At 45.0% G+C, this 26095-nt stretch overlaps 1 protein-coding gene across 3 annotated transcripts in view; it reads right to left on the bottom strand.

The window, feature by feature from the left end:
* The window catches only part of LOC140406107 (cyclin-T1-like), a 272545-nt gene that overhangs the window by 108944 nt on the left and 137506 nt on the right, over nucleotides 1-26095 (bottom strand). For all 3 annotated transcript variants that reach the window (XM_072494262.1, XM_072494261.1, XM_072494260.1), the window contains exon 3: nucleotides 446-574. In XM_072494262.1, the coding sequence (XP_072350363.1) occupies nucleotides 446-574 (129 nt within the window). The remainder of the gene's footprint in view (nucleotides 1-445; nucleotides 575-26095) is intronic.

Consider the following 26095-nt stretch of genomic DNA (forward strand, 5'->3'; position numbering starts at 1 on the left):
CCTCTCTCTCTCCCTCCATCTCTGTCCGACCCTCTCTCTCTCCCTCCATCTCTGTCCGACCCTCTCTCTCTCCCTCCATCTCTCTGTCCGACCCTCTCTCTCCCTCCATCTCTCTGTCCGACCCTCTCTCTCCCTCCATCTCTCTATCCGACCCTCTATCTCTCCCTCCATCTCCCTGTCCGACCCTGTCCCGCACGCTCAGTCTCCATCTGCCTCTCTTTCCCTTCCGGCCCTCCATCTCGCCACCCGGCTCACCGTTCCCCTCTGTCTGTGCCCTCTCTCTCACCCTTGGTGTCTCCCCTGCGCCCGCTCCCCTCTCCTCCTCCGCCCCTCTCCGGCAGCATCACGGGCCGGTCCATTGTGCCGGAGAGAGGAGGAGCGAAGCAGTGGCTCCGACAGTGACTGGGCGACACTGGTGCCGTCGCGCGTGACCGCAGGTACTTACGTCACTCTTGGCGTCCGGGGAAGGCTCCTGGGGGTTCAGACACGCGTGGGCCACCTTGATGACGTGTTCCAGCTTCCGGGGCTGCTCCTCCACCTTGGCAGCAAGGAAGAGCGCGGCCGGAGCGATGTTCTGTGAGAATAACGGCAGCGTCTCAGTCTGAGACCGTAACAGTGAGGGTACTGTCAGTGTGATACAGTCTGATACCGTAACAGGGAGCACACTGTCAGTGTGATACAGTCTGATACCGTAACAGGGAGCACACTGTCAGTGTGATACAGTCTGATACCGTAACAGTGAGCACAGTCAGTGTGATACAGTCTGATACCGTAACAGGGAGCACACTGTCAGTGTGATACAGTCTGATACAGCAACAGTGAGGGTACTGACAGTGTGATACAGTAACAGTGAGCGCACTGTCAGTGTGATAGTCTGATACAGTAACAGTGAGCGCACTGTCAGTGTGATACAGTCTGATACAGTAACAGTGAGCACACTGTCAGTGTGATACAATCTGATACAGTAACAGTGAGCACTGTCAGTGTGATACAGTCTGATACAGTAACAGGGAGCGCATGGTCAGTGTGATACAGTAACAGTGAGCACACTGACAGTGTGATAGTCAGATACAGTAAGTGAGCACACTGTCAGTGCAATACAGTAACAGTGAGCGCACTGTCAGTGTGATACAGTCTGATACAGTAACAGTGAGCACAGTCAGTGTGATACAGTAAGTGAGGACACTGACAGTGTGATACAGTCTGATACAGTAACAGTGAGTACTGTCAGTGTGATACAGTAACAGTGAGCACTGTCAGTGTGATACAGTAACAGTGAGCACACTGACAGTGTGATACAGTCTGATACAGTAACAGTGAGCACTGTCAGTGTGATACAGTCTGATACAGTAACAGGGAGCGCACGGTCAGTGTGATACAGTAACAGTGAGGACACTGACAGTGTGATAGTCAGATACAGTAAGTGAGCACACTGTCAGTGCAATACAGTAACAGTGAGCGCACTGTCAGTGTGATAAGTCTGATACAGTAACAGTGAGCACAGTCAGTGTGATACAGTAACAGTGAGCACACTGACAGTGTGATACAGTCTGATACAGTAACAGTGAGCACTGTCAGTCTGATACAGTCTGATACAGTAACAGTGAGGGTACTGTCAGTGTGATACAGTCTGATACAGTAACAGGGAGCGCACTGTCAGTCTGATACAGTCTGATACAGTAATAGTGAGCACACTGTCAGTGTGATACAGTCTGATACAGTAGTAGTGAGCGCAGTCAGTGTGTTACAGTCTGATACAGTAACAGTGAGCACTGTCAGTCTGATACAGTAATAGTGAGCACACTGTCAGTGAGATACAGTCTGATACAGTAACAGTGAGCACACTGTCAGTGTGATACAGTCTGATACAGTAACAATGAGCGCACTGTCAGTGTGATACAGTCTGATACAGTAACAGGGAGCGCACTGTCAGTCTGATACAGTCTGATACAGTAACAGTGAGCGCACTGTCAGTGTGATACAGTCTGATACCGTAACAGTGAGCACACAGTCAGTGTGATACAGTCTGATACAGTAGTAGTGAGCGCACTGTCAGTGTGTTACAGTCTGATACAGTAACAGTGAGCACTGTCAGTCTGATACAGTCTGATACAGTAATAGTGAGCGCACTGTCAGTGAGATACAGTCTGATACAGTAACAGTGAGCGCACTGTCAGTCTGATACAGTCTGATACAGTAACAGTGAGCACTGTCAGTCTGATACAGTCTGATACAGTAATAGTGAGCACGCTGTCAGTGAGATACAGTCTGATACAGTAACAGTGAGCACACTGTCAGTGTGATACAGTGATACAGTAACAATGAGCGCACTGTCAGTGTGATACAGTCTGATACAGTAACAGGGAGCGCACTGTCAGTCTGATACAGTCTGATACAGTAACAGTGAGCACACTGTCAGTGTGATACAGTCTGATACAGTAACAGTGAGCGCACTGCCAGTGTGATCCAGTCTGATACAGTAACAGTGAGCACACTGTCAGTGTGATAGTCTGATACAGTAACAGTGAGCGCACAGACAGTGTGATACAGTAACAGTGAGCACACTGTCAGTGTGATACAGTCTGATACAGTAACAGTGCGCACACAGTCAGTGTGTTACAGTCTGATACAGTAACAGTGAGCACACTGCCAGTGTGATCCAGTCTGATACAGTAACAGGGAGCACACTGTCAGTGTGATACAGTCTGATACAGTAACAGCGAGCACACTGTCAGTGTGATAGTCTGATACAGTAACAGTGAGCACACTGACAGTGTGATGCAGTCTGATACAGTAACAGTGAGCACAGTCAGTCTGATATAGTAACAGTGAGCGCACTATCAGTGTGATAGTCTGATACAGTAACAGTGAGCACACTGTCAGTGTGATACAGTAACAGTGAACGCACTGTCAGTGTGATAGTCTGATACAGTAATAGTGAGCGCACTGTCAGTGTGATAGTCTGATACAGTAACAATAAGCACACTGACAGTGTGATAGTCTGATACAGTAATAGTGAGCGCACTGTCAGTGTGATAGTCTGATACAGTAACAATAAGCACACTGACAGTGCGATACAGTCTGATACAGTAACAGTGAGCACACTGTCAGTGTGATAGTCTGATACAGTAACAGTGAGCACAGTCAGTCTGATACAGTAACAGTGAGCACACTGTCAGTGTGATACAGTCTGATACAGTAATAGTGAGCACACTGTCAGTGTGATACAGTCTGATACAGTAACAGTGAGCAGTCAGTCTGATACAGTAACAGTGAGCACACTGTCAGTGTGATACAGTCTGATACAGTAACAGTGAGCACAGTCAGTCTGATACAGTAACAGTGAGCACACAGTCAGTGTGATAGTCTGATACAGTAACAGTGAGCACACTGTCACTGTGAGACAGTAACAGTGAGCACACTGTCAGTGTGATAGTCTGATACAGTAACAGTGAACGCACTGTCAGTGAGATACAGTCTGATACAGTAACAGTGAGCACACAGTCAGTGTGTTACAGTCTGATACAGTAACAGTGAGCAAACTGGAAGTGTGATCCAGTCTGATACAGTAACAGTGAGCACACTGTCAGTGTGATACAGTCTGATACAGTAACAGCGAGCACACTGTCAGTGTGATACAGTCTGATACAGTAACAGTGAGCACACTGACAGTGTGATAGTCTGATACAGTAACAGTGAGCACAGTCAGTCTGATACAGTAACAGTGAGCACACTGTCAGTGTGATACAGTCTGATACAGTAACAGTGAGCACAGTCAGTCTGATACAGTAACAGTGAGCACACTGTCAGTGTGATACAGTCTGATACAGTAATAGTGAGCACACTGTCAGTGTGATACAGTCTGATACAGTAACGGTGAGCACAGTCAGTCTGATACAGTAACAGTGAGCACACTGTCAGTGTGATACAGTCTGATACAGTAACAGTGAGCACAGTCAGTCTGATACAGTAACAGTGAGCACACAGTCAGTGTGATAGTCTGATACAGTAACAGTGAGCACACTGTCAGTGTGATAGTCTGATACAGTAACAGTGAGCACACTGTCAGTGAGATACAGTCTGATACAGTAACAGTGAATGCACTGTCAGTGTGATACAGTAATAGTGAGCAAACTGTCAGTGTGATACAGTAATAGTGAGCACACTGTCAGTGTGATACAGTCTGATACAGTAACAGTGAGCAGTCAGTCTGATACAGTAACAGTGAGCACACTGTCAGTGTGATACAGTCTGATACAGTAACAGTGAGCACAGTCAGTCTGATACAGTAACAGTGAGCACACTGTCAGTGTGAGACAGTAACAGTGAGCACACTGTCAGTGTGATAGTCTGATACAGTAACAGTGAGCGCACTGTCAGTGAGATACAGTCTGATACAGTAACAGTGAGCGCACTGTCAGTGTGATACAGTCTGATACAGTAACAGTGAGCGCACTGTCAGTGAGATACAGTCTAATACAGTAACAATAAGCACACTGACAGTGTGATACAGTCTGATACAGTAACAGTGAGCACACTGTCAGTGTGATACAGTCTGATACAGTAACAGTGAGCACAGTCAGTCTGATACAGTAACAGTGAGCACACAGTCAGTGTGATAGTCTGATACAGTAACAGTGAGCACATTGTCGGTGTGATACAGTCTGATACAGTAACAGTGAGCACACTGTCAGTGTGATACAGTAGCAGTGAGCACACTGTCAGTGAGATACAGTCTGATACAGTAACAGTGAGCGCACTGTCAGTGTGATACAGTCTGATACAGTAACAGTGAGCGCACTGTCAGTGAGATACAGTCTGATACAGTAACAGTGAGCACACTGTCAGTGTGATATAGTCTGATACAGTAACAGTGAGCACACTGTCAGTGTGATACAGTCTGATAGAGTAATAGTGAGCACACATCAGTGTGATACAGTCTGAAACAGGAACAGTGAGCACTGTCAGTGATACAATCTGATACAGTAGCAGTGAGCACAGTCAGTGTGATACAGTCGGATACAGCAACAGTGAGCACACTGTCAGTCATACAGTCTGATACAGTAACAGTGAGTGCACTGTCAGTGTGTTAGTCTCATACAGTAACAGTGAGCGCACTGACAGTCTGATACAGTAACAGTGAGCACTGTCAGTGAGATACAGTCTGATACAGTAACAGTGAGCGCACAGTCAGTGTGATACAGTAACAGTGAGCACACTGTTGGTGTGATACAGTCTGATTCAGTAACAGTGAGCACACTGCCGGTGTGATACAGTCTGATACAGTAACAGTGAGCGCACTGTCAGTGTGATACAGTCTGATACATAACAGTGAGCACACAGTCAGTGTGATACAGTCTGATACAGTAACAGTGAGCACACTGTCAGTGAGATACAGTCTGATACAGTAACAGTGAATGCACTGTCAGTGTGATACAGTAATAGTGAGCACACTGTCAGTGTGATAGAGTAATAGTGAGCACACTGTCAGTGTGATACAGTCTGATACAGTAACAGTGAGCACACTGTCAGTGTGATACAGTCTGATACAGTAACAGTGAGCACACTGTCAGTGTGATACAGTCTGATCCAGGTACAGTGAGCACACTGTCAGTGTGATACAGTCTGATACAGTAACATTGAGCACACTGTCAGTGTGATACAGTAACAGTGAGCACACTGCCAGTGTGATCCAGTCTGATACAGTAACAGGGAGCACACTGTCAGTGTGATACAGTCTGATACAGTAACAGCGAGCACACTGTCAGTGTGATAGTCTGATACAGTAACAGTGAGCACACTGACAGTGTGATACAGTCTGATACAGTAACAGTGAGCACAGTCAGTCTGATATAGTAACAGTGAGCGCACTATCAGTGTGATAGTCTGATACAGTAACAGTGAGCACACTGTCAGTGTGATACAGTAACAGTGAACGCACTGTCAGTGTGATAGTCTGATACAGTAATAGTGAGCGCACTGTCAGTGTGATAGTCTGATACAGTAACAATAAGCACACTGACAGTGTGATAGTCTGATACAGTAATAGTGAGCGCACTGTCAGTGTGATAGTCTAATACAGTAACAATAAGCACACTGACAGTGCGATACAGTCTGATACAGTAACAGTGAGCACACTGTCAGTGTGATAGTCTGATACAGTAACAGTGAGCACAGTCAGTCTGATACAGTAACAGTGAGCACACTGTCAGTGTGATACAGTCTGATACAGTAATAGTGAGCACACTGTCAGTGTGATACAGTCTGATACAGTAACAGTGAGCACAGTCAGTCTGATACAGTAACAGTGAGCACACTGTCAGTGTGATACAGTCTGATACAGTAACAGTGAGCACAGTCAGTCTGATACAGTAACAGTGAGCACACAGTCAGTGTGATAGTCTGATACAGTAACAGTGAGCACACTGTCAGTGTGAGACAGTAACAGTGAGCACACTGTCAGTGTGATAGTCTGATACAGTAACAGTGAGCGCACTGTCAGTGAGATACAGTCTGATACAGTAACAGTGAGCACACAGTCAGTGTGTTACAGTCTGATACAGTAACAGTGAGCACACTGCCAGTGTGATCCAGTCTGATACAGTAACAGTGAGCACACTGTCAGTGTGATACAGTCTGATACAGTAACAGCGAGCACACTGTCAGTGTGATACAGTCTGATACAGTAACAGTGAGCACACTGACAGTGTGATACAGTCTGATACAGTAACAGTGAGCACAGTCAGTCTGATACAGTAACAGTGAGCACACTGTCAGTGTGATACAGCCTGATACAGTAACAGTGAGCACAGTCAGTCTGATACAGTAACAGTGAGCACACTGTCAGTGTGATAGTCTGATACAGTAATAGTGAGCACACTGTCAGTGTGATACAGTCTGATACAGTAACAGTGAGCAGTCAGTCTGATACAGTAACAGTGAGCACACTGTCAGTGTGATACAGTCTGATACAGTAACAGTGAGCACAGTCAGTCTGATACAGTAACAGTGAGCACACAGTCAGTGTGATAGTCTGATACAGTAACAGTGAGCACACTGTCAGTGTGAGACAGTAACAGTGAGCACACTGTCAGTGTGATAGTCTGATACAGTAACAGTGAGCGCACTGTCAGTGAGATACAGTCTGATGCAGTAACAGTGAGCGCACTGTCAGTGTGATACAGTCTGATACAGTAACAGTGAGCGCACTGTCAGTGAGATACAGTCTGATACAGTAACAATAAGCACACTGACAGTGTGATACAGTCTGATACAGTGACAGTGAGCACACTGTCAGTGTGATACAGTCTGATACAGTAACAGTGAGCAGTGAGTCTGATACAGTAACAGTGAGCACACTGTCAGTGTGATAGTCTGATACAGTAACAGTGAGCACAGTCAGTCTGATACAGTAACAGTGAGCACACTGTCAGTGTGATACAGTCTGATACAGTAACAGTGAGCACAGTCAGTCTGATACAGTAACAGTGAGCACACAGTCAGTGTGATAGTCTGATACAGTAACAGTGAGCACACTGTCAGTGTGAGACAGTAACAGTGAGCACACTGTCAGTGTGATAGTCTGATACAGTAACAGTCAGCGCACTGTCAGTGAGATACAGTCTGATGCAGTAACAGTGAGCGCACTGTCAGTGTGATACAGTCTGATACAGTAACAGTGAGCGCACTGTCAGTGTGATACAGTCTGATACAGTAACAGTGAGCACACTGTCAGTGTGATACTGTCTGATACAGTAACAGTGAGCAGTCAGTCTGATACAGTAACAGTGAGCACACAGTCAGTGTGAGAGTCTGATACAGTAACAGTGAGCACACTGTCAGTGTGAGACAGTAACAGTGAGCACACTGTCAGTGTGATAGTCTGATACAGTAACAGTGAGCGCACTGTCAGTGAGATACAGTCTGATACAGTAACAGTGAGCGCACTGTCAGTGTGATACAGTCTGATACAGTAACAGTGAGCGCACTGTCAGTGAGATACAGTCTAATACAGTAACAATAAGCACACTGACAGTGTGATACAGTCTGATACAGTAACAGTGAGCACACTGTCAGTGTGATACAGTCTGATACAGTAACAGTGAGCACAGTCAGTCTGATACAGTAACAGTGAGCACACAGTCAGTGTGATAGTCTGATACAGTAATAGTGAGCACATTGTCGGTGTGATACAGTCTGATACAGTAACAGTGAGCACACTGTCAGTGTGATACAGTAACAGTGAGCGCACTGTCAGTGAGATACAGTCTGATACAGTAACAGTGAGCGCACTGTCAGTGAGATACAGTCTGATACAGTAACAGTGAGCACACTGTCAGTGTGATATAGTCTGATACAGTAACAGTGAGCACACTGTCAGTGTGATACAGTCTGACACAGTACTGGTGAGCACACATCAGTGTGATACAGTCTGAAACAGTAACAGTGAGCACTGTCAGTGATACAATCTGATACAGTAGCAGTGAGCACAGTCAGTGTGATACAGTCGGATACAGCAACAGTGAGCACACTGTCAGTCATACAGTCTGATACAGTAACAGTGAGCGCACAGTCAGTGTGATAGTCTGATACAGTAACAGTGAGCGCATGGTCAGTGTGATACAGTCTGATACAGTAACAGTGAGTGCACTGTCAGTGTGATAGTCTCATACAGTAACAGTGAGCGCACTGTCAGTCTGATACAGTAACAGTGAGCACACTGTCAGTGTGATACAGTCTGATACAGTAACAGTGAGCACACTGTCAGTGTGATAGTCTGATACAGTAACAGTGAGCACTGTCAGTGAGATACAGTCTGATACAGTAACAGTGAGCGCACAGTCAGTGTGATACAGTAACAGTGAGCACACTGTTGGTGTGATACAGTCTGATTCAGTAACAGTGAGCACACTGCCGGTGTGATACAGTCTGATACAATAACAGTGAGCGCACTGTCAGTGTGATACAGTCTGATACATAACAGTGAGCACACAGTCAGTGTGATACAGTCTGATACAGTAACAGTGAGCACACTGTCAGTGAGATACAGTCTGATACAGTAACAGTGAATGCACTGTCAGTGTGATACAGTAATAGTGAGCACACTGTCAGTGTGAAACAGTAATAGTGAGCACACTGTCAGTGTGATACAGTCTGATACAGTAACAGTGAGCACACTGTCAGTGTGATACAGTCTGATACAGTAACAGTGAGCACACTGTCAGTGTGATAGTCTGATACAGTAACAGTGAGCACTGTCAGTGAGATACAGTCTGATACAGTAACAGTGAGCGCACAGTCAGTGTGATACAGTAACAGTGAGCACACTGTTGGTGTGATACAGTCTGATTCAGTAACAGTGAGCACACTGCCGGTGTGATACAGTCTGATACAGTAACAGTGAGCGCACTGTCAGTGTGATACAGTCTGATACATAACAGTGAGCACAGTCAGTGTGATACAGTCTGATACAGTAACAGTGAGCACACTGTCAGTGAGATACAGTCTGATACAGTAACAGTGAATGCACTGTCAGTGTGATACAGTAATAGTGAGCACACTGTCAGTGTGATACAGTAATAGTGAGCACACTGTCAGTGTGATACAGTCTGATACAGTAACAGTGAGCACACTGTCAGTGTGATACAGTCTGATCCAGGTACAGTGAGCACACTGTCAGTGTGATACAGTCTGATACAGTAACATTGAGCACACTGTCAGTGTGATACAGTAACAGTGAGCACACTGCCAGTGTGATCCAGTCTGATACAGTAACAGGGAGCACACTGTCAGTGTGATACAGTCTGATACAGTAACAGTGAGCACACTGACAGTGTGATACAGTCTGATACAGTAACAGTGAGCACAGTCAGTCTGATATAGTAACAGGGAGCGCACTATCAGTGTGATAGTCTGATACAGTAACAGTGAGCACACTGTCAGTGTGATACAGTAACAGTGAACGCACTGTCAGTGTGATAGTCTGATACAGTAATAGTGAGCGCACTGTCAGTGTGATAGTCTAATACAGTAACAATAAGCACACTGACAGTGCGATACAGTCTGATACAGTAACAGTGAGCACACTGTCAGTGTGATAGTCTGATACAGTAACAGTGAGCACAGTCAGTCTGATACAGTAACAGTGAGCACACTGTCAGTGTGATACAGTCTGATACAGTAATAGTGAGCACACTGTCAGTGTGATACAGTCTGATACAGTAACAGTGAGCACAGTCAGTCTGATACAGTAACAGTGAGCACACTGTCAGTGTGATACAGTCTGATACAGTAACAGTGAGCACAGTCAGTCTGATACAGTAACAGTGAGCACACAGTCAGTGTGATAGTCTGATACAGTAACAGTGAGCACACTGTCAGTGTGAGACAGTAACAGTGAGCACACTGTCAGTGTGATAGTCTGATACAGTAACAGTGAGCGCACTGTCAGTGAGATACAGTCTGATACAGTAACAGTGAGCACACAGTCAGTGTGTTACAGTCTGATACAGTAACAGTGAGCACACTGCCAGTGTGATCCAGTCTGATACAGTAACAGGGAGCACACTGTCAGTGTGATACAGTCTGATACAGTAACAGCGAGCACACTGTCAGTGTGATAGTCTGATACAGTAACAGTGAGCACACTGACAGTGTGATACAGTCTGATACAGTAACAGTGAGCACAGTCAGTCTGATATAGTAACAGTGAGCGCACTGTCAGTGTGATACAGTAACAGTGAACGCACTGTCAGTGTGATAGTCTGATACAGTAATAGTGAGCGCACTGTCAGTGTGATAGTCTGATACAGTAACAATAAGCACACTGACAGTGTGATAGTCTGATACAGTAATAGTGAGCGCACTGTCAGTGTGATAGTCTAATACAGTAACAATAAGCACACTGACAGTGCGATACAATCTGATACAGTAACAGTGAGCACACTGTCAGTGTGATAGTCTGATACAGTAACAGTGAGCACAGTCAGTCTGATACAGTAACAGTGAGCACACTGTCAGTGTGATACAGTCTGATACAGTAATAGTGAGCACACTGTCAGTGTGATACAGTCTGATACAGTAACAGTGAGCACAGTCAGTCTGATACAGTAACAGTGAGCACACTGTCAGTGTGATACAGTCTGATACAGTAACAGTGAGCACAGTCAGTCTGATACAGTAACAGTGAGCACACAGTCAGTGTGATAGTCTGATACAGTAACAGTGAGCACACTGTCAGTGTGAGACAGTAACAGTGAGCACACTGTCAGTGTGATAGTCTGATACAGTAACAGTGAGCGCACTGTCAGTGAGATACAGTCTGATACAGTAACAGTGAGCACACAGTCAGTGTGTTACAGTCTGATACAGTAACAGTGAGCACACTGCCAGTGTGATCCAGTCTGATACAGTAACAGTGAGCACACTGTTGGTGTGATACAGTCTGATTCAGTAACAGTGAGCACACTGCCGGTGTGATACAGTCTGATACAATAACAGTGAGCGCACTGTCAGTGTGATACAGTCTGATACATAACAGTGAGCACACAGTCAGTGTGATACAGTCTGATACAGTAACAGTGAGCACACTGTCAGTGAGATACAGTCTGATACAGTAACAGTGAATGCACTGTCAGTGTGATACAGTAATAGTGAGCACACTGTCAGTGTGAAACAGTAATAGTGAGCACACTGTCAGTGTGATACAGTCTGATACAGTAACAGTGAGCACACTGTCAGTGTGATACAGTCTGATACAGTAACAGTGAGCACACTGTCAGTGTGATAGTCTGATACAGTAACAGTGAGCACTGTCAGTGAGATACAGTCTGATACAGTAACAGTGAGCGCACAGTCAGTGTGATACAGTAACAGTGAGCACACTGTTGGTGTGATACAGTCTGATTCAGTAACAGTGAGCACACTGCCGGTGTGATACAGTCTGATACAGTAACAGTGAGCGCACTGTCAGTGTGATACAGTCTGATACATAACAGTGAGCACAGTCAGTGTGATACAGTCTGATACAGTAACAGTGAGCACACTGTCAGTGAGATACAGTCTGATACAGTAACAGTGAATGCACTGTCAGTGTGATACAGTAATAGTGAGCACACTGTCAGTGTGATACAGTAATAGTGAGCACACTGTCAGTGTGATACAGTCTGATACAGTAACAGTGAGCACACTGTCAGTGTGATACAGTCTGATCCAGGTACAGTGAGCACACTGTCAGTGTGATACAGTCTGATACAGTAACATTGAGCACACTGTCAGTGTGATACAGTAACAGTGAGCACACTGCCAGTGTGATCCAGTCTGATACAGTAACAGGGAGCACACTGTCAGTGTGATACAGTCTGATACAGTAACAGTGAGCACACTGACAGTGTGATACAGTCTGATACAGTAACAGTGAGCACAGTCAGTCTGATATAGTAACAGGGAGCGCACTATCAGTGTGATAGTCTGATACAGTAACAGTGAGCACACTGTCAGTGTGATACAGTAACAGTGAACGCACTGTCAGTGTGATAGTCTGATACAGTAATAGTGAGCGCACTGTCAGTGTGATAGTCTAATACAGTAACAATAAGCACACTGACAGTGCGATACAGTCTGATACAGTAACAGTGAGCACACTGTCAGTGTGATAGTCTGATACAGTAACAGTGAGCACAGTCAGTCTGATACAGTAACAGTGAGCACACTGTCAGTGTGATACAGTCTGATACAGTAATAGTGAGCACACTGTCAGTGTGATACAGTCTGATACAGTAACTGTGAGCACAGTCAGTCTGATACAGTAACAGTGAGCACACTGTCAGTGTGATACAGTCTGATACAGTAACAGTGAGCACAGTCAGTCTGATACAGTAACAGTGAGCACACAGTCAGTGTGATAGTCTGATACAGTAACAGTGAGCACACTGTCAGTGTGAGACAGTAACAGTGAGCACACTGTCAGTGTGATAGTCTGATACAGTAACAGTGAGCGCACTGTCAGTGAGATACAGTCTGATACAGTAACAGTGAGCACACAGTCAGTGTGTTACAGTCTGATACAGTAACAGTGAGCACACTGCCAGTGTGATCCAGTCTGATACAGTAACAGGGAGCACACTGTCAGTGTGATACAGTCTGATACAGTAACAGCGAGCACACTGTCAGTGTGATAGTCTGATACAGTAACAGTGAGCACACTGACAGTGTGATACAGTCTGATACAGTAACAGTGAGCACAGTCAGTCTGATATAGTAACAGTGAGCGCACTATCAGTGTGATAGTCTGATACAGTAACAGTGAGCACACTGTCAGTGTGATACAGTAACAGTGAACGCACTGTCAGTGTGATAGTCTGATACAGTAATAGTGAGCGCACTGTCAGTGTGATAGTCTGATACAGTAACAATAAGCACACTGACAGTGTGATAGTCTGATACAGTAATAGTGAGCGCACTGTCAGTGTGATAGTCTAATACAGTAACAATAAGCACACTGACAGTGCGATACAATCTGATACAGTAACAGTGAGCACACTGTCAGTGTGATAGTCTGATACAGTAACAGTGAGCACAGTCAGTCTGATACAGTAACAGTGAGCACACTGTCAGTGTGATACAGTCTGATACAGTAACAGTGAGCACAGTCAGTCTGATACAGTAACAGTGAGCACACAGTCAGTGTGATAGTCTGATACAGTAACAGTGAGCACACTGTCAGTGTGAGACAGTAACAGTGAGCACACTGTCAGTGTGATAGTCTGATACAGTAACAGTGAGCGCACTGTCAGTGAGATACAGTCTGATACAGTAACAGTGAGCACACAGTCAGTGTGTTACAGTCTGATACAGTAACAGTGAGCACACTGCCAGTGTGATCCAGTCTGATACAGTAACAGTGAGCACACTGTCAGTGTGATACAGTCTGATACAGTAACAGCGAGCACACTGTCAGTGTGATACAGTCTGATACAGTAACAGTGAGCACACTGACAGTGTGATACAGTCTGATACAGTAACAGTGAGCACAGTCAGTCTGATACAGTAACAGTGAGCACACTGTCAGTGTGATACAGCCTGATACAGTAACAGTGAGCACAGTCAGTCTGATACAGTAACAGTGAGCACACTGTCAGTGTGATACAGCCTGATACAGTAACAGTGAGCACAGTCAGTCTGATACAGTAACAGTGAGCACACTGTCAGTGTGATAGTCTGATACAGTAACAGTGAGCACACTGTCAGTGTGATACAGTCTGATACAGTAACAGTGAGCACAGTCAGTCTGATACAGTAACAGTGAGCACACAGTCAGTGTGATAGTCTGATACAGTAACAGTGAGCACACTGTCAGTGTGAGACAGTAACAGTGAGCACACTGTCAGTGTGATAGTCTGATACAGTAACAGTGAGCGCAGTCAGTGAGATACAGTCTGATGCAGTAACAGTGAGCGCACTGTCAGTGTGATACAGTCTGATACAGTAACAGTGAGCGCACTGTCAGTGAGATACAGTCTGATACAGTAACAATAAGCACACTGACAGTGTGATACAGTCTGATACAGTGACAGTGAGCACACTGTCAGTGTGATACAGTCTGATACAGTAACAGTGAGCAGTGAGTCTGATACAGTAACAGTGAGCACACTGTCAGTGTGATACAGTCTGATACAGTAACAGTGAGCACAGTCAGTCTGATACAGTAACAGTGAGCACACTGTCAGTGTGATACAGTCTGATACAGTAACAGTGAGCACAGTCAGTCTGATACAGTAACAGTGAGCACACTGTCAGTGTGATACAGTCTGATACAGTAACAGTGAGCACAGTCAGTCTGATACAGTAACAGTGAGCACACTGACAGTGTGATACAGTCTGATACAGTAACAGTGAGCACACTGTCGGTGTGATACAGTCTGATACAGTAACAGTGAGCACACTGTCAGTGTGATACAGTAACAGTGAGCGCACTGTCAGTGAGATACAGTCTGATACAGTAACAGTGAGCACACTGTCAGTGTGATATAGTCTGATACAGTAACAGTGAGCACACTGTCAGTGTGATACATTCTGACACAGTACTGGTGAGCACACATCAGTGTGATACAGTCTGAAACAGTAACAGTGAGCACTGTCAGTGATACAATCTGATACAGTAGCAGAGAGCACAGTCAGTGTGATACAGTCGGATACAGCAACAGTGAGCACACTGTCAGTCATACAGTCTGATACAGTAACAGTGAGCGCACAGTCAGTGTGATAGTCTGATACAGTAACAGTGAGCGCATGGTCAGTGTGATACAGTCTGATACAGTAACAGTGAGTGCACTGTCAGTGTGATAGTCTCATACAGTAACAGTGAGCGCACTGTCAGTCTGATACAGTAACAGTGAGCACACTGTCAGTGTGATAGTCTGATACAGTAACAGTGAGCACTGTCAGTGAGATACAGTCTGATACAGTAACAGTGAGCGCACAGTCAGTGTGATACAGTAACAGTGAGCACACTGTTGGTGTGATACAGTCTGATTCAGTAACAGTGAGCACACTGCCGGTGTGATACAGTCTGATACAATAACAGTGAGCGCACTGTCAGTGTGATACAGTCTGATACATAACAGTGAGCACACAGTCAGTGTGATACAGTCTGATACAGTAACAGTGAGCACACTGTCAGTGAGATACAGTCTGATACAGTAACAGTGAATGCACTGTCAGTGTGATACAGTAATAGTGAGCACACTGTCAGTGTGAAACAGTAATAGTGAGCACACTGTCAGTGTGATACAGTCTGATACAGTAACAGTGAGCACACTGTCAGTGTGATACAGTCTGATACAGTAACAGTGAGCACACTGTCAGTGTGATAGTCTGATACAGTAAGTGAGCACTGTCAGTGAGATACAGTCTGATACAGTAACAGTGAGCGCACAGTCAGTGTGATACAGTAACAGTGAGCACACTGTTGGTGTGATACAGTCTGATTCAGTAACAGTGAGCACACTGCCGGTGTGATACAGTCTGATACAGTAACAGTGAGCGCACTGTCAGTGTGATACAGTCTGATACATAACAGTGAGCACAGTCAGTGTGATACAGTCTGATACAGTAACAGTGAGCACACTGTCAGTGAGATACAGTCTGATACAGTAACAGTGAATGCACTGTCAGTGTGATACAGTAATAGTGAGCACACTGTCAGTGTGATACAGTCTGATACAGTAACAGTGAGCACACTGTCAGTGTGATACAGTCTGATACAGTAACAGTGAGCACACTGTCAGCGTGATACAGTCTGATCCAGGTACAGTGAGCACACTGTCAGTGTGATACAGTCTGATACAGTAACATTGAGCACACTGTCAGTGTGATACAGTAACAGTGAGCACACTGCCAGTGTGATCCAGTCTGATACAGTAACAGGGAGCACACTGTCAGTGTGATACAGTCTGATACAGTAACAGCGAGCACACTGACAGTGTGATACAGTCTGATACAGTAACAGTGAGCACAGTCAGTCTGATATAGTAACAGTGAGCGCACTATCAGTGTGATAGTCTGATACAGTAACAGTGAGCACACTGTCAGTGTGATACAGTAACAGTGAACGCACTGTCAGTGTGATAGTCTGATACAGTAATAGTGAGCGCACTGTCAGTGTGATAGTCTGATACAGTAACAGTGAGCACACTGTCAGTGTGATACAGTAACAGTGAACGCACTGTCAGTGTGATAGTCTGATACAGTAATAGTGAGCGCACTGTCAGTGTGATAGTCTGATACAGTAACAATAAGCACACTGACAGTGTGATAGTCTGATACAGTAATAGTGAGCGCACTGTCAGTGTGATAGTCTAATACAGTAACAATAAGCACACTGACAGTGCGATACAGTCTGATACAGTAACAGTGAGCACACTGTCAGTGTGATAGTCTGATACAGTAACAGTGAGCACAGTCAGTCTGATACAGTAACAGTGAGCACACTGTCAGTGTGATACAGTCTGATACAGTAATAGTGAGCACACTGTCAGTGTGATACAGTCTGATACAGTAACAGTGAGCACAGTCAGTCTGATACAGTAACAGTGAGCACACTGTCAGTGTGATACAGTCTGATACAGTAACAGTGAGCACAGTCAGTCTGATACAGTAACAGTGAGCACACAGTCAGTGTGATAGTCTGATACAGTAACAGTGAGCGCACTGTCAGTGAGATACAGTCTGATACAGTAACAGTGAGCACACAGTCAGTGTGTTACAGTCTGATACAGTAACAGTGAGCACACTGCCAGTGTGATCCAGTCTGATACAGTAACAGTGAGCACAGTCAGTGTGATAGTCTGATACAGTAACAGCGAGCACACTGTCAGTGTGATACAGTCTGATACAGTAACAGTGAGCACACTGACAGTGTGATACAGTCTGATACAGTAACAGTGAGCACAGTCAGTCTGATACAGTAACAGTGAGCACACTGTCAGTGTGATACAGCCTGATACAGTAACAGTGAGCACAGTCAGTCTGATACAGTAACAGTGAGCACACTGTCAGTGTGATACAGTCTGATACAGTAATAGTGAGCACACTGTCAGTGTGATACAGTCTGATACAGTAACAGTGAGCACAGTCAGTCTGATACAGTAACAGTGAGCACACTGTCAGTGTGATACAGTCTGATACAGTAACAGTGAGCACAGTCAGTCTGATACAGTAACAGTGAGCACAGTCAGTGTGATAGTCTGATACAGTAACAGTGAGCACACTGTCAGTGTGAGACAGTAACAGTGAGCACACTGTCAGTGAGATACAGTCTGATGCAGTAACAGTGAGCGCACTGTCAGTGTGATACAGTCTGATACAGTAACAGTGAGCGCACTGTCAGTGAGATACAGTCTGATACAGTAACAATAAGCACACTGACAGTGTGATACAGTCTGATACAGTAACAGTGAGCACACTGTCAGTGTGATACAGTCTGATACAGTAACAGTGAGCAGTCAGTCTGATACAGTAACAGTGAGCACACTGTCAGTGTGATACAGTCTGATACAGTAACAGTGAGCACAGTCAGTCTGATACAGTAACAGTGAGCACACAGTCAGTGTGATAGTCTGATACAGTAACAGTGAGCACACTGTCAGTGTGAGACAGTAACAGTGAGCACACTGTCAGTGTGATAGTCTGATACAGTAACAGTGAGCGCACTGTCAGTGAGATACAGTCTGATACAGTAACAGTGAGCGCACTGTCAGTGTGATACAGTCTGATACAGTAACAGTGAGCGCACTGTCAGTGAGATACAGTCTAATACAGTAACAATAAGCAGACTGACAGTGTGATACCGTCTGATACAGTAACAGTGAGCACACTGTCAGTGTGATACAGTCTGATACAGTAACAGTGAGCACAGTCAGTCTGATACAGTAACAGTGAGCACACAGTCAGTGTGATAGTCTGATACAGTAACAGTGAGCACATTGTCGGTGTGATACAGTCTGAGACAGTAACAGTGAGCACACTGTCAGTGTGATACAGTAACAGTGAGCGCACTGTCAGTGAGATACAGTCTGATACAGTAACAGTGAGCGCACTGTCAGTGAGATACAGTCTGATACAGTAACAGTGAGCACACTGTCAGTGTGATATAGTCTGATACAGTAACAGTGAGCACACTGTCAGTGTGATACAGTCTGATACAGTACTGGTGAGCACACATCAGTGTGATACAGTCTGAAACAGTAACAGTGAGCACTGTCAGTGATACAATCTGATACAGTAGCAGTGAGCACAGTCAGTGTGATACAGTCGGATACAGCAACAGTGAGCACACTGTCAGTCATACAGTCTGATACAGTAACAGTGAGCGCACTGTCAGTGTGATAGTCTGATACAGTAACAGTGAGCGCATGGTCAGTGTGATAGTCTCATACAGTAACAGTGAGCGCACTGTCAGTCTGATACAGTAACAGTGAGCACACTGTCAGTGTGATACAGTCTGATACAGTAACAGTGAGCACACTGTCAGTGTGATAGTCTGATACAGTAACAGTGAGCACTGTCAGTGAGATACAGTCTGATACAGTAACAGTGAGCGCACAGTCAGTGTGATACAGTAACAGTGAGCACACTGTTGGTGTGATACAGTCTGATACAGTAACAGTGAGCGCACTGTCAGTGTGATACAGTCTGATACATAACAGTGAGCACACAGTCAGTGTGATACAGTCTGATACAGTAACAGTGAGCACACTGTCAGTGAGATACAATCTGATACAGTAACAGTGAATGCACTGTCAGTGTGATAAAGTAATAGTGAGCACACTGTCAGTGTGATACAGTAATAGTGAGCACACTGTCAGTGTGATACAGTCTGATACAGTAACAGTGAGCACACTGTCAGTGTGATACAGTCTGATACAGTAACAGTGAGCACACTGTCAGTGTGATACAGTCTGCTCCAGGTACAGTGAGCACACTGTCAGTGTGATACAGTCTGATACAGTAACATTGAGCACACTGTCAGTGTGATACAGTAACAGTGAGCACACTGTCAGTGTGATACAGTCTGATAGAGGAACAGTGAGCACACTGTGTGATACAGTCTGATACAGTAACAGTGAGTGCACTGTTAGTGTGATACAGTCTGATACAGTAACAGTGAGCACTGTCAGTGAGATAGTCTGATACAGTAACAGTGAGCACTGTCAGTGTGATACAGTATGATACAGTAACATTGAGCACACTGTCAGTGTGATACAGTCTGATACAGTAACAGTGAGTGCACTGTCAGTGTGATACAGTCTGATACAGTAACATTGAGCACACTGTCAGTGTGATACAGTCTGATACAGTAACAGTGAGTGCACTGTCAGTGTGATACAGTCTGATACAGTAACATTGAGCACACTGTCAGTGAGATACAGTCTGATCCAGTAATAGTGAGCACACTGTCAGGGTGAAACAGTCTGATACAGTAAAAGTGAGCACACTGTCAGTGTGAGACAGTCTGATACGGTAATAGTGAGCGCACCATCAGTGTGATACAGTCTGATACAGTAACAGTGAGCACACAGTCAGTGTGATACAGTCTGATACAGTAATAGTGAGCACACTGTCAGTGTGATACAGTCTGATACAGTAAGTGAGTGCACTGTCAGTGTGATACAGTCTGATTCAGTAACAGTGAGCACTGTCAGTGTGATACAGTCTGATACAGTAACAGTGAGCACTGTCAGTGAGATACAGTCTGATACAGTAACAGTGAGCACTGTCAGTGAGATACAGTCTGATACAGTAACAGTGAGCGCACTGTCAGTGTGATACAGTCTGATACAGTAACATTGAGCACACTGTCAGTGTGATACAGTCTGATTCAGTAACAGTGAGCACACAGTCTGTGTGATACAGTAACAGTGAGCGCACTGTCAGTGTGATACAGTAACAGTGAGCGCACTGTCAGTGTGATACAGTAACAGTGAGCACTGTCAGTGTGATACAGTAACAGTGAGCACTGTCAGTGTGATACAGTAACAGTGAGCACTGTCAGTGTGATACAATCTGATACAGTAACATTGAGCGCACTGTCAGTGAGATACAGTCTGATCCAGTAATAGTGAGCACACTGTCAGTGTGTTACAGTCTGATACAGTAACAGTGAGCACACTGCCAGTGTGATCCAGTCTGATACAGTAACAGTGAGCACACTGTCAGTGTGATACAGTCTGATACAGTAACAGCGAGCACACTGTCAGTGTGATACAGTCTGATACAGTAACAGTGAGCACACTGACAGTGTGATACAGTCTGATACAGTAACAGTGAGCACAGTCAGTCTGATACAGTAACAGTGAGCACACTGTCAGTGTGATACAGCCTGATACAGTAACAGTGAGCACAGTCAGTCTGATACAGTAACAGTGAGCACACAGTCAGTGTGATACAGTCTGATACAGTAATAGTGAGCACACTGTCAGTGTGATACAGTCTGATACAGTAACAGTGAGCACAGTCAGTCTGATACAGTAACAGTGAGCACACTGTCAGTGTGATACAGTCTGATACAGTAACAGTGAGCAGTCAGTCTGATACAGTAACAGTGAGCACAGTCAGTGTGATAGTCTGATACAGTAACAGTGAGCACACTGTCAGTGTGAGACAGTAACAGTGAGCACACTGTCAGTGAGATACAGTCTGATGCAGTAACAGTGAGCGCACTGTCAGTGTGATACAGTCTGATACAGTAACAGTGAGCGCACTGTCAGTGAGATACAGTCTGATACAGTAACAATAAGCACACTGACAGTGTGATACAGTCTGATACAGTAACAGTGAGCACACTGTCAGTGTGATACAGTCTGATACAGTAACAGTGAGCAGTCAGTCTGATACAGTAACAGTGAGCACACTGTCAGTGTGATACAGTCTGATACAGTAACAGTGAGCACAGTCAGTCTGATACAGTAACAGTGAGCACACAGTCAGTGTGATAGTCTGATACAGTAACAGTGAGCACACTGTCAGTGTGAGACAGTAACAGTGAGCACACTGTCAGTGTGATAGTCTGATACAGTAACAGTGAGCGCACTGTCAGCGAGATACAGTCTGATACAGTAACAGTGAGCGCACTGTCAGTGTGATACAGTCTGATACAGTAACAATAAGCACACTGACAGTGTGATACAGTCTGATACAGTAACAGTGAGCACAGTCAGTGTGATACAGTCTGATACAGTAACAGTGAGCACAGTCAGTCTGATACAGTAACAGTGAGCACACAGTCAGTGTGATAGTCTGATACAGTAACAGTGAGCACATTGTCGGTGTGATACAGTCTGATACAGTAACAGTGAGCACACTGTCAGTGTGATACAGTAACAGTGAGCGCACTGTCAGTGAGATACAGTCTGATACAGTAACAGTGAGCGCACTGTCAGTGAGATACAGTCTGATACAGTAACAGTGAGCACACTGTCAGTGTGATATAGTCTGATACAGTAACAGTGAGCACACTGTCAGTGTGATACAGTCTGATACAGTACTGGTGAGCACACATCAGTGTGATACAGTCTGAAACAGTAACAGTGAGCACTGTCAGTGATACAATCTGATACAGTAGCAGTGAGCACAGTCAGTGTGATACAGTCGGATACAGCAACAGTGAGCACACTGTCAGTCATACAGTCTGATACAGTAACAGTGAGCGCACTGTCAGTGTGATAGTCTGATACAGTAACAGTGAGCGCATGGTCAGTGTGATAGTCTCATACAGTAACAGTGAGCGCACTGTCAGTCTGATACAGTAACAGTGAGCACACTGTCAGTGTGATACAGTCTGATACAGTAACAGTGAGCACACTGTCAGTGTGATAGTCTGATACAGTAACAGTGAGCACTGTCAGTGAGATACAGTCTGATACAGTAACAGTGAGCGCACAGTCAGTGTGATACAGTAACAGTGAGCACACTGTTGGTGTGATACAGTCTGATACAGTAACAGTGAGCGCACTGTCAGTGTGATACAGTCTGATACATAACAGTGAGCACACAGTCAGTGTGATACAGTCTGATACAGTAACAGTGAGCACACTGTCAGTGAGATACAATCTGATACAGTAACAGTGAATGCACTGTCAGTGTGATAAAGTAATAGTGAGCACACTGTCAGTGTGATACAGTAATAGTGAGCACACTGTCAGTGTGATACAGTCTGATACAGTAACAGTGAGCACACTGTCAGTGTGATACAGTCTGATACAGTAACAGTGAGCACACTGTCAGTGTGATACAGTCTGCTCCAGGTACAGTGAGCACACTGTCAGTGTGATACAGTCTGATACAGTAACATTGAGCACACTGTCAGTGTGATACAGTAACAGTGAGCACACTGTCAGTGTGATACAGTCTGATAGAGGAACAGTGAGCACACTGTGTGATACAGTCTGATCCAGTAACAGTGAGTGCACTGTTAGTGTGATACAGTCTGATACAGTAACAGTGAGCACTGTCAGTGAGATAGTCTGATACAGTAACAGTGAGCACTGTCAGTGTGATACAGTATGATACAGTAACATTGAGCACACTGTCAGTGTGATACAGTCTGATACAGTAACAGTGAGTGCACTGTCAGTGTGATACAGTCTGATACAGTAACATTGAGCACACTGTCAGTGTGATACAGTCTGATACAGTAACAGTGAGTGCACTGTCAGTGTGATACAGTCTGATACAGTAACATTGAGCACACTGTCAGTGAGATACAGTCTGATCCAGTAATAGTGAGCACACTGTCAGGGTGAAACAGTCTGATACAGTAAAAGTGAGCACACTGTCAGTGTGAGACAGTCTGATACGGTAATAGTGAGCGCACCATCAGTGTGATACAGTCTGATACAGTAACAGTGAGCACACAGTCAGTGTGATACAGTCTGATACAGTAATAGTGAGCACACTGTCAGTGTGATACAGTCTGATACAGTAAGTGAGTGCACTGTCAGTGTGATACAGTCTGATTCAGTAACAGTGAGCACTATCAGTGTGATACAGTCTGATACAGTAACAGTGAGCACTGTCAGTGAGATACAGTCTGATACAGTAACAGTGAGCACTGTCAGTGAGATACAGTCTGATACAGTAACAGTGAGCGCACTGTCAGTGTGATACAGTCTGATACAGTAACATTGAGCACACTGTCAGTGTGATACAGTCTGATTCAGTAACAGTGAGCACACTGTCTGTGTGATACAGTAACAGTGAGCGCACTGTCAGTGTGATACAGTAACAGTGAGCGCACTGTCAGTGCGATACAGTAACAGTGAGCACTGTCAGTGTGATACAGTAACAGTGAGCACTGTCAGTGTGATACAATCTGATACAGTAACATTGAGCGCACTGTCAGTGAGATACAGTCTGATCCAGTAATAGTGAGCACACTGTCAGTGTGAAACAGTCTGATACAGTAACAGTGAGCACACAGTCAGTGTGATAGTCTGATACAGTAACAGTGAGCGCACTGTCAGTGTGATAGTGTGATACAGAAACAGTGAGCACACTGTCAGTGTGATACAGTCTGATACAGTAACAGTGAGCACAGTCAGTGTGATACTGTCTGATACAGTAACAGTGAGCAGTCAGTGAGATACAGTAACAGTGAGCGCACTGTCAGTCTGATACAGTAACAGTGAGCACACTGTCAGTGTGATAGTCTGATACAGTAACAGTGAGCAGTCAGTGAGATACAGTCTGATACAGTAATAGTGAGCGCACTGGCAGTCTGATACAGTAACAGTGAGCGCACTGTCAGTGTGATACAGTCTGATACAGTAATAGTGAGCACATTGCCAGTGTGATACAGTCTGATACCGTAACAGGGAGCACACTGTCAGTGTGATACAGTCTGATACAGTAACAATGAGCACACTGTCAGTGTGATACAGTCTGATACAGTAACAGTGAGGGCCCTGTCAGTGTGATACAGTCTGATACAGTAACAGTGAGCACACTGTCAGTGTGATAGTCTGATACAGTAACAGTGAGCACACAGTCAGTGTGATACAGTCTGATACAGTAACAGTGAGCACACTGTCGGTGTGATACAGTAACAGTGAGCGCACTGTCAGTGTGATACAGTCTGATCCAGAAATAGTGAGCACACTGTCAGTGTGAAACAGTCTGATACAGTAACAGTGAGCACACTGTCAGTGTGATACAGTCTGATACAGTAACAGTGAGGGCACTGTCAGTGTGATACAGTCTGATACAGTAACAGTGAGGGCCCTGTCAGTGTGATACAGTCTGATCCAGTAACAGTGAGCACACGGTCAGTGCGATACAGTAACAGTGAGCACACTGTCAGTGCAATACACTAACAGTGAGCACAGTCAGTCTGATACAGTAACAGTGAGGGAACTGTCAGTGTGATAGTCTGATACAGTAACAGTAAGTACATTGTCAGTGTGATACAGTCTGATACAGTAACAGTGAGCACACTGCCAGTGTGATACAGTCTGATACCGTAACAGGGAGCGCACTGTCAGTGTGATACAGTCTGATACAGTAGTAGTGAGCGCACTGTCAGTGTGTTACAGTCTGATACAGTAACAGTGAGCACACTGTCAGTGTGATACAGTCTGATACAGTAACAGTGAGCAAACTGTCAGTGTGATAGTCTGATACAGTAACAGTGAGCACACTGTCAGTGTGATACAGTCTGCTACAGTAACAGTGAGCACACGGTCAGTGTGACACAGTAACATTGAGAACACTGTCAGTGTGATAGTCTGATACAGTAACAGTGAGCGCACTGTCAGTGTGATACAGTCTGATACAGTAACAGTGAGCACACTGTCAGTGTGATAGTCCGATACAGTAACAGTGAGCACACAGTCAGTGTGATACAGTCTGATACAGTAACAGTGAGCGCACTGTCATGTGATACAGTAACAGTGAGCACTGTCAGTGTGATGCAAACTGATACAGTAACATTGAGCGCACTGTCAGTGAGATACAGTCTGATCCAGAAATAGTGAGCACACTGTCAGTGTGAAACAGTCTGATACAGTAATAGTGAGCGCACTGTCAGTGAGATAGTCTGATACAGTAACAGTGAGCACACTGTCAGTCTGATACAGTAACAGTGAGGGAACTGTCAGTGTGATAGTCTGATACAGTAACAGTGAGTAAACTGTCAGTGTGATACAGTCTGATACAGTAACAGTGAGCACACTGCCAGTGTGATACAGTCTGATACCGTAACAGGGAGCGCACTGTCAGTGTGATACAGTCTGATACAGTAGTAGTGAGCGCACTGTCAGTGTGTTACAGTCTGATACAGTAACAGTGAGCACACTGTCAGTGTGATACAGTCTGATACAGTAACAGTGAGCAAACTGTCAGTGTGATAGTCTGATACAGTAACAGTGAGCACACTGTCAGTGTGATACAGTAACAGTCAGCACACGGTCTGTGTGATGCAGTCTGATAGAGTAACAGTGAGCACACTGTCAGTGTGACACAGTAACAGTGAGCAGTCAGTGTGATACAGTCTGATACATTAACAGTGAGCACACTGCCTGTGATGCAGTCTGATACAGTA

This window comes from Scyliorhinus torazame, unplaced genomic scaffold (genome assembly GCF_047496885.1).
Source record: "Scyliorhinus torazame isolate Kashiwa2021f unplaced genomic scaffold, sScyTor2.1 scaffold_247, whole genome shotgun sequence".
Lineage (NCBI taxonomy): Eukaryota > Metazoa > Chordata > Chondrichthyes > Carcharhiniformes > Scyliorhinidae > Scyliorhinus > Scyliorhinus torazame.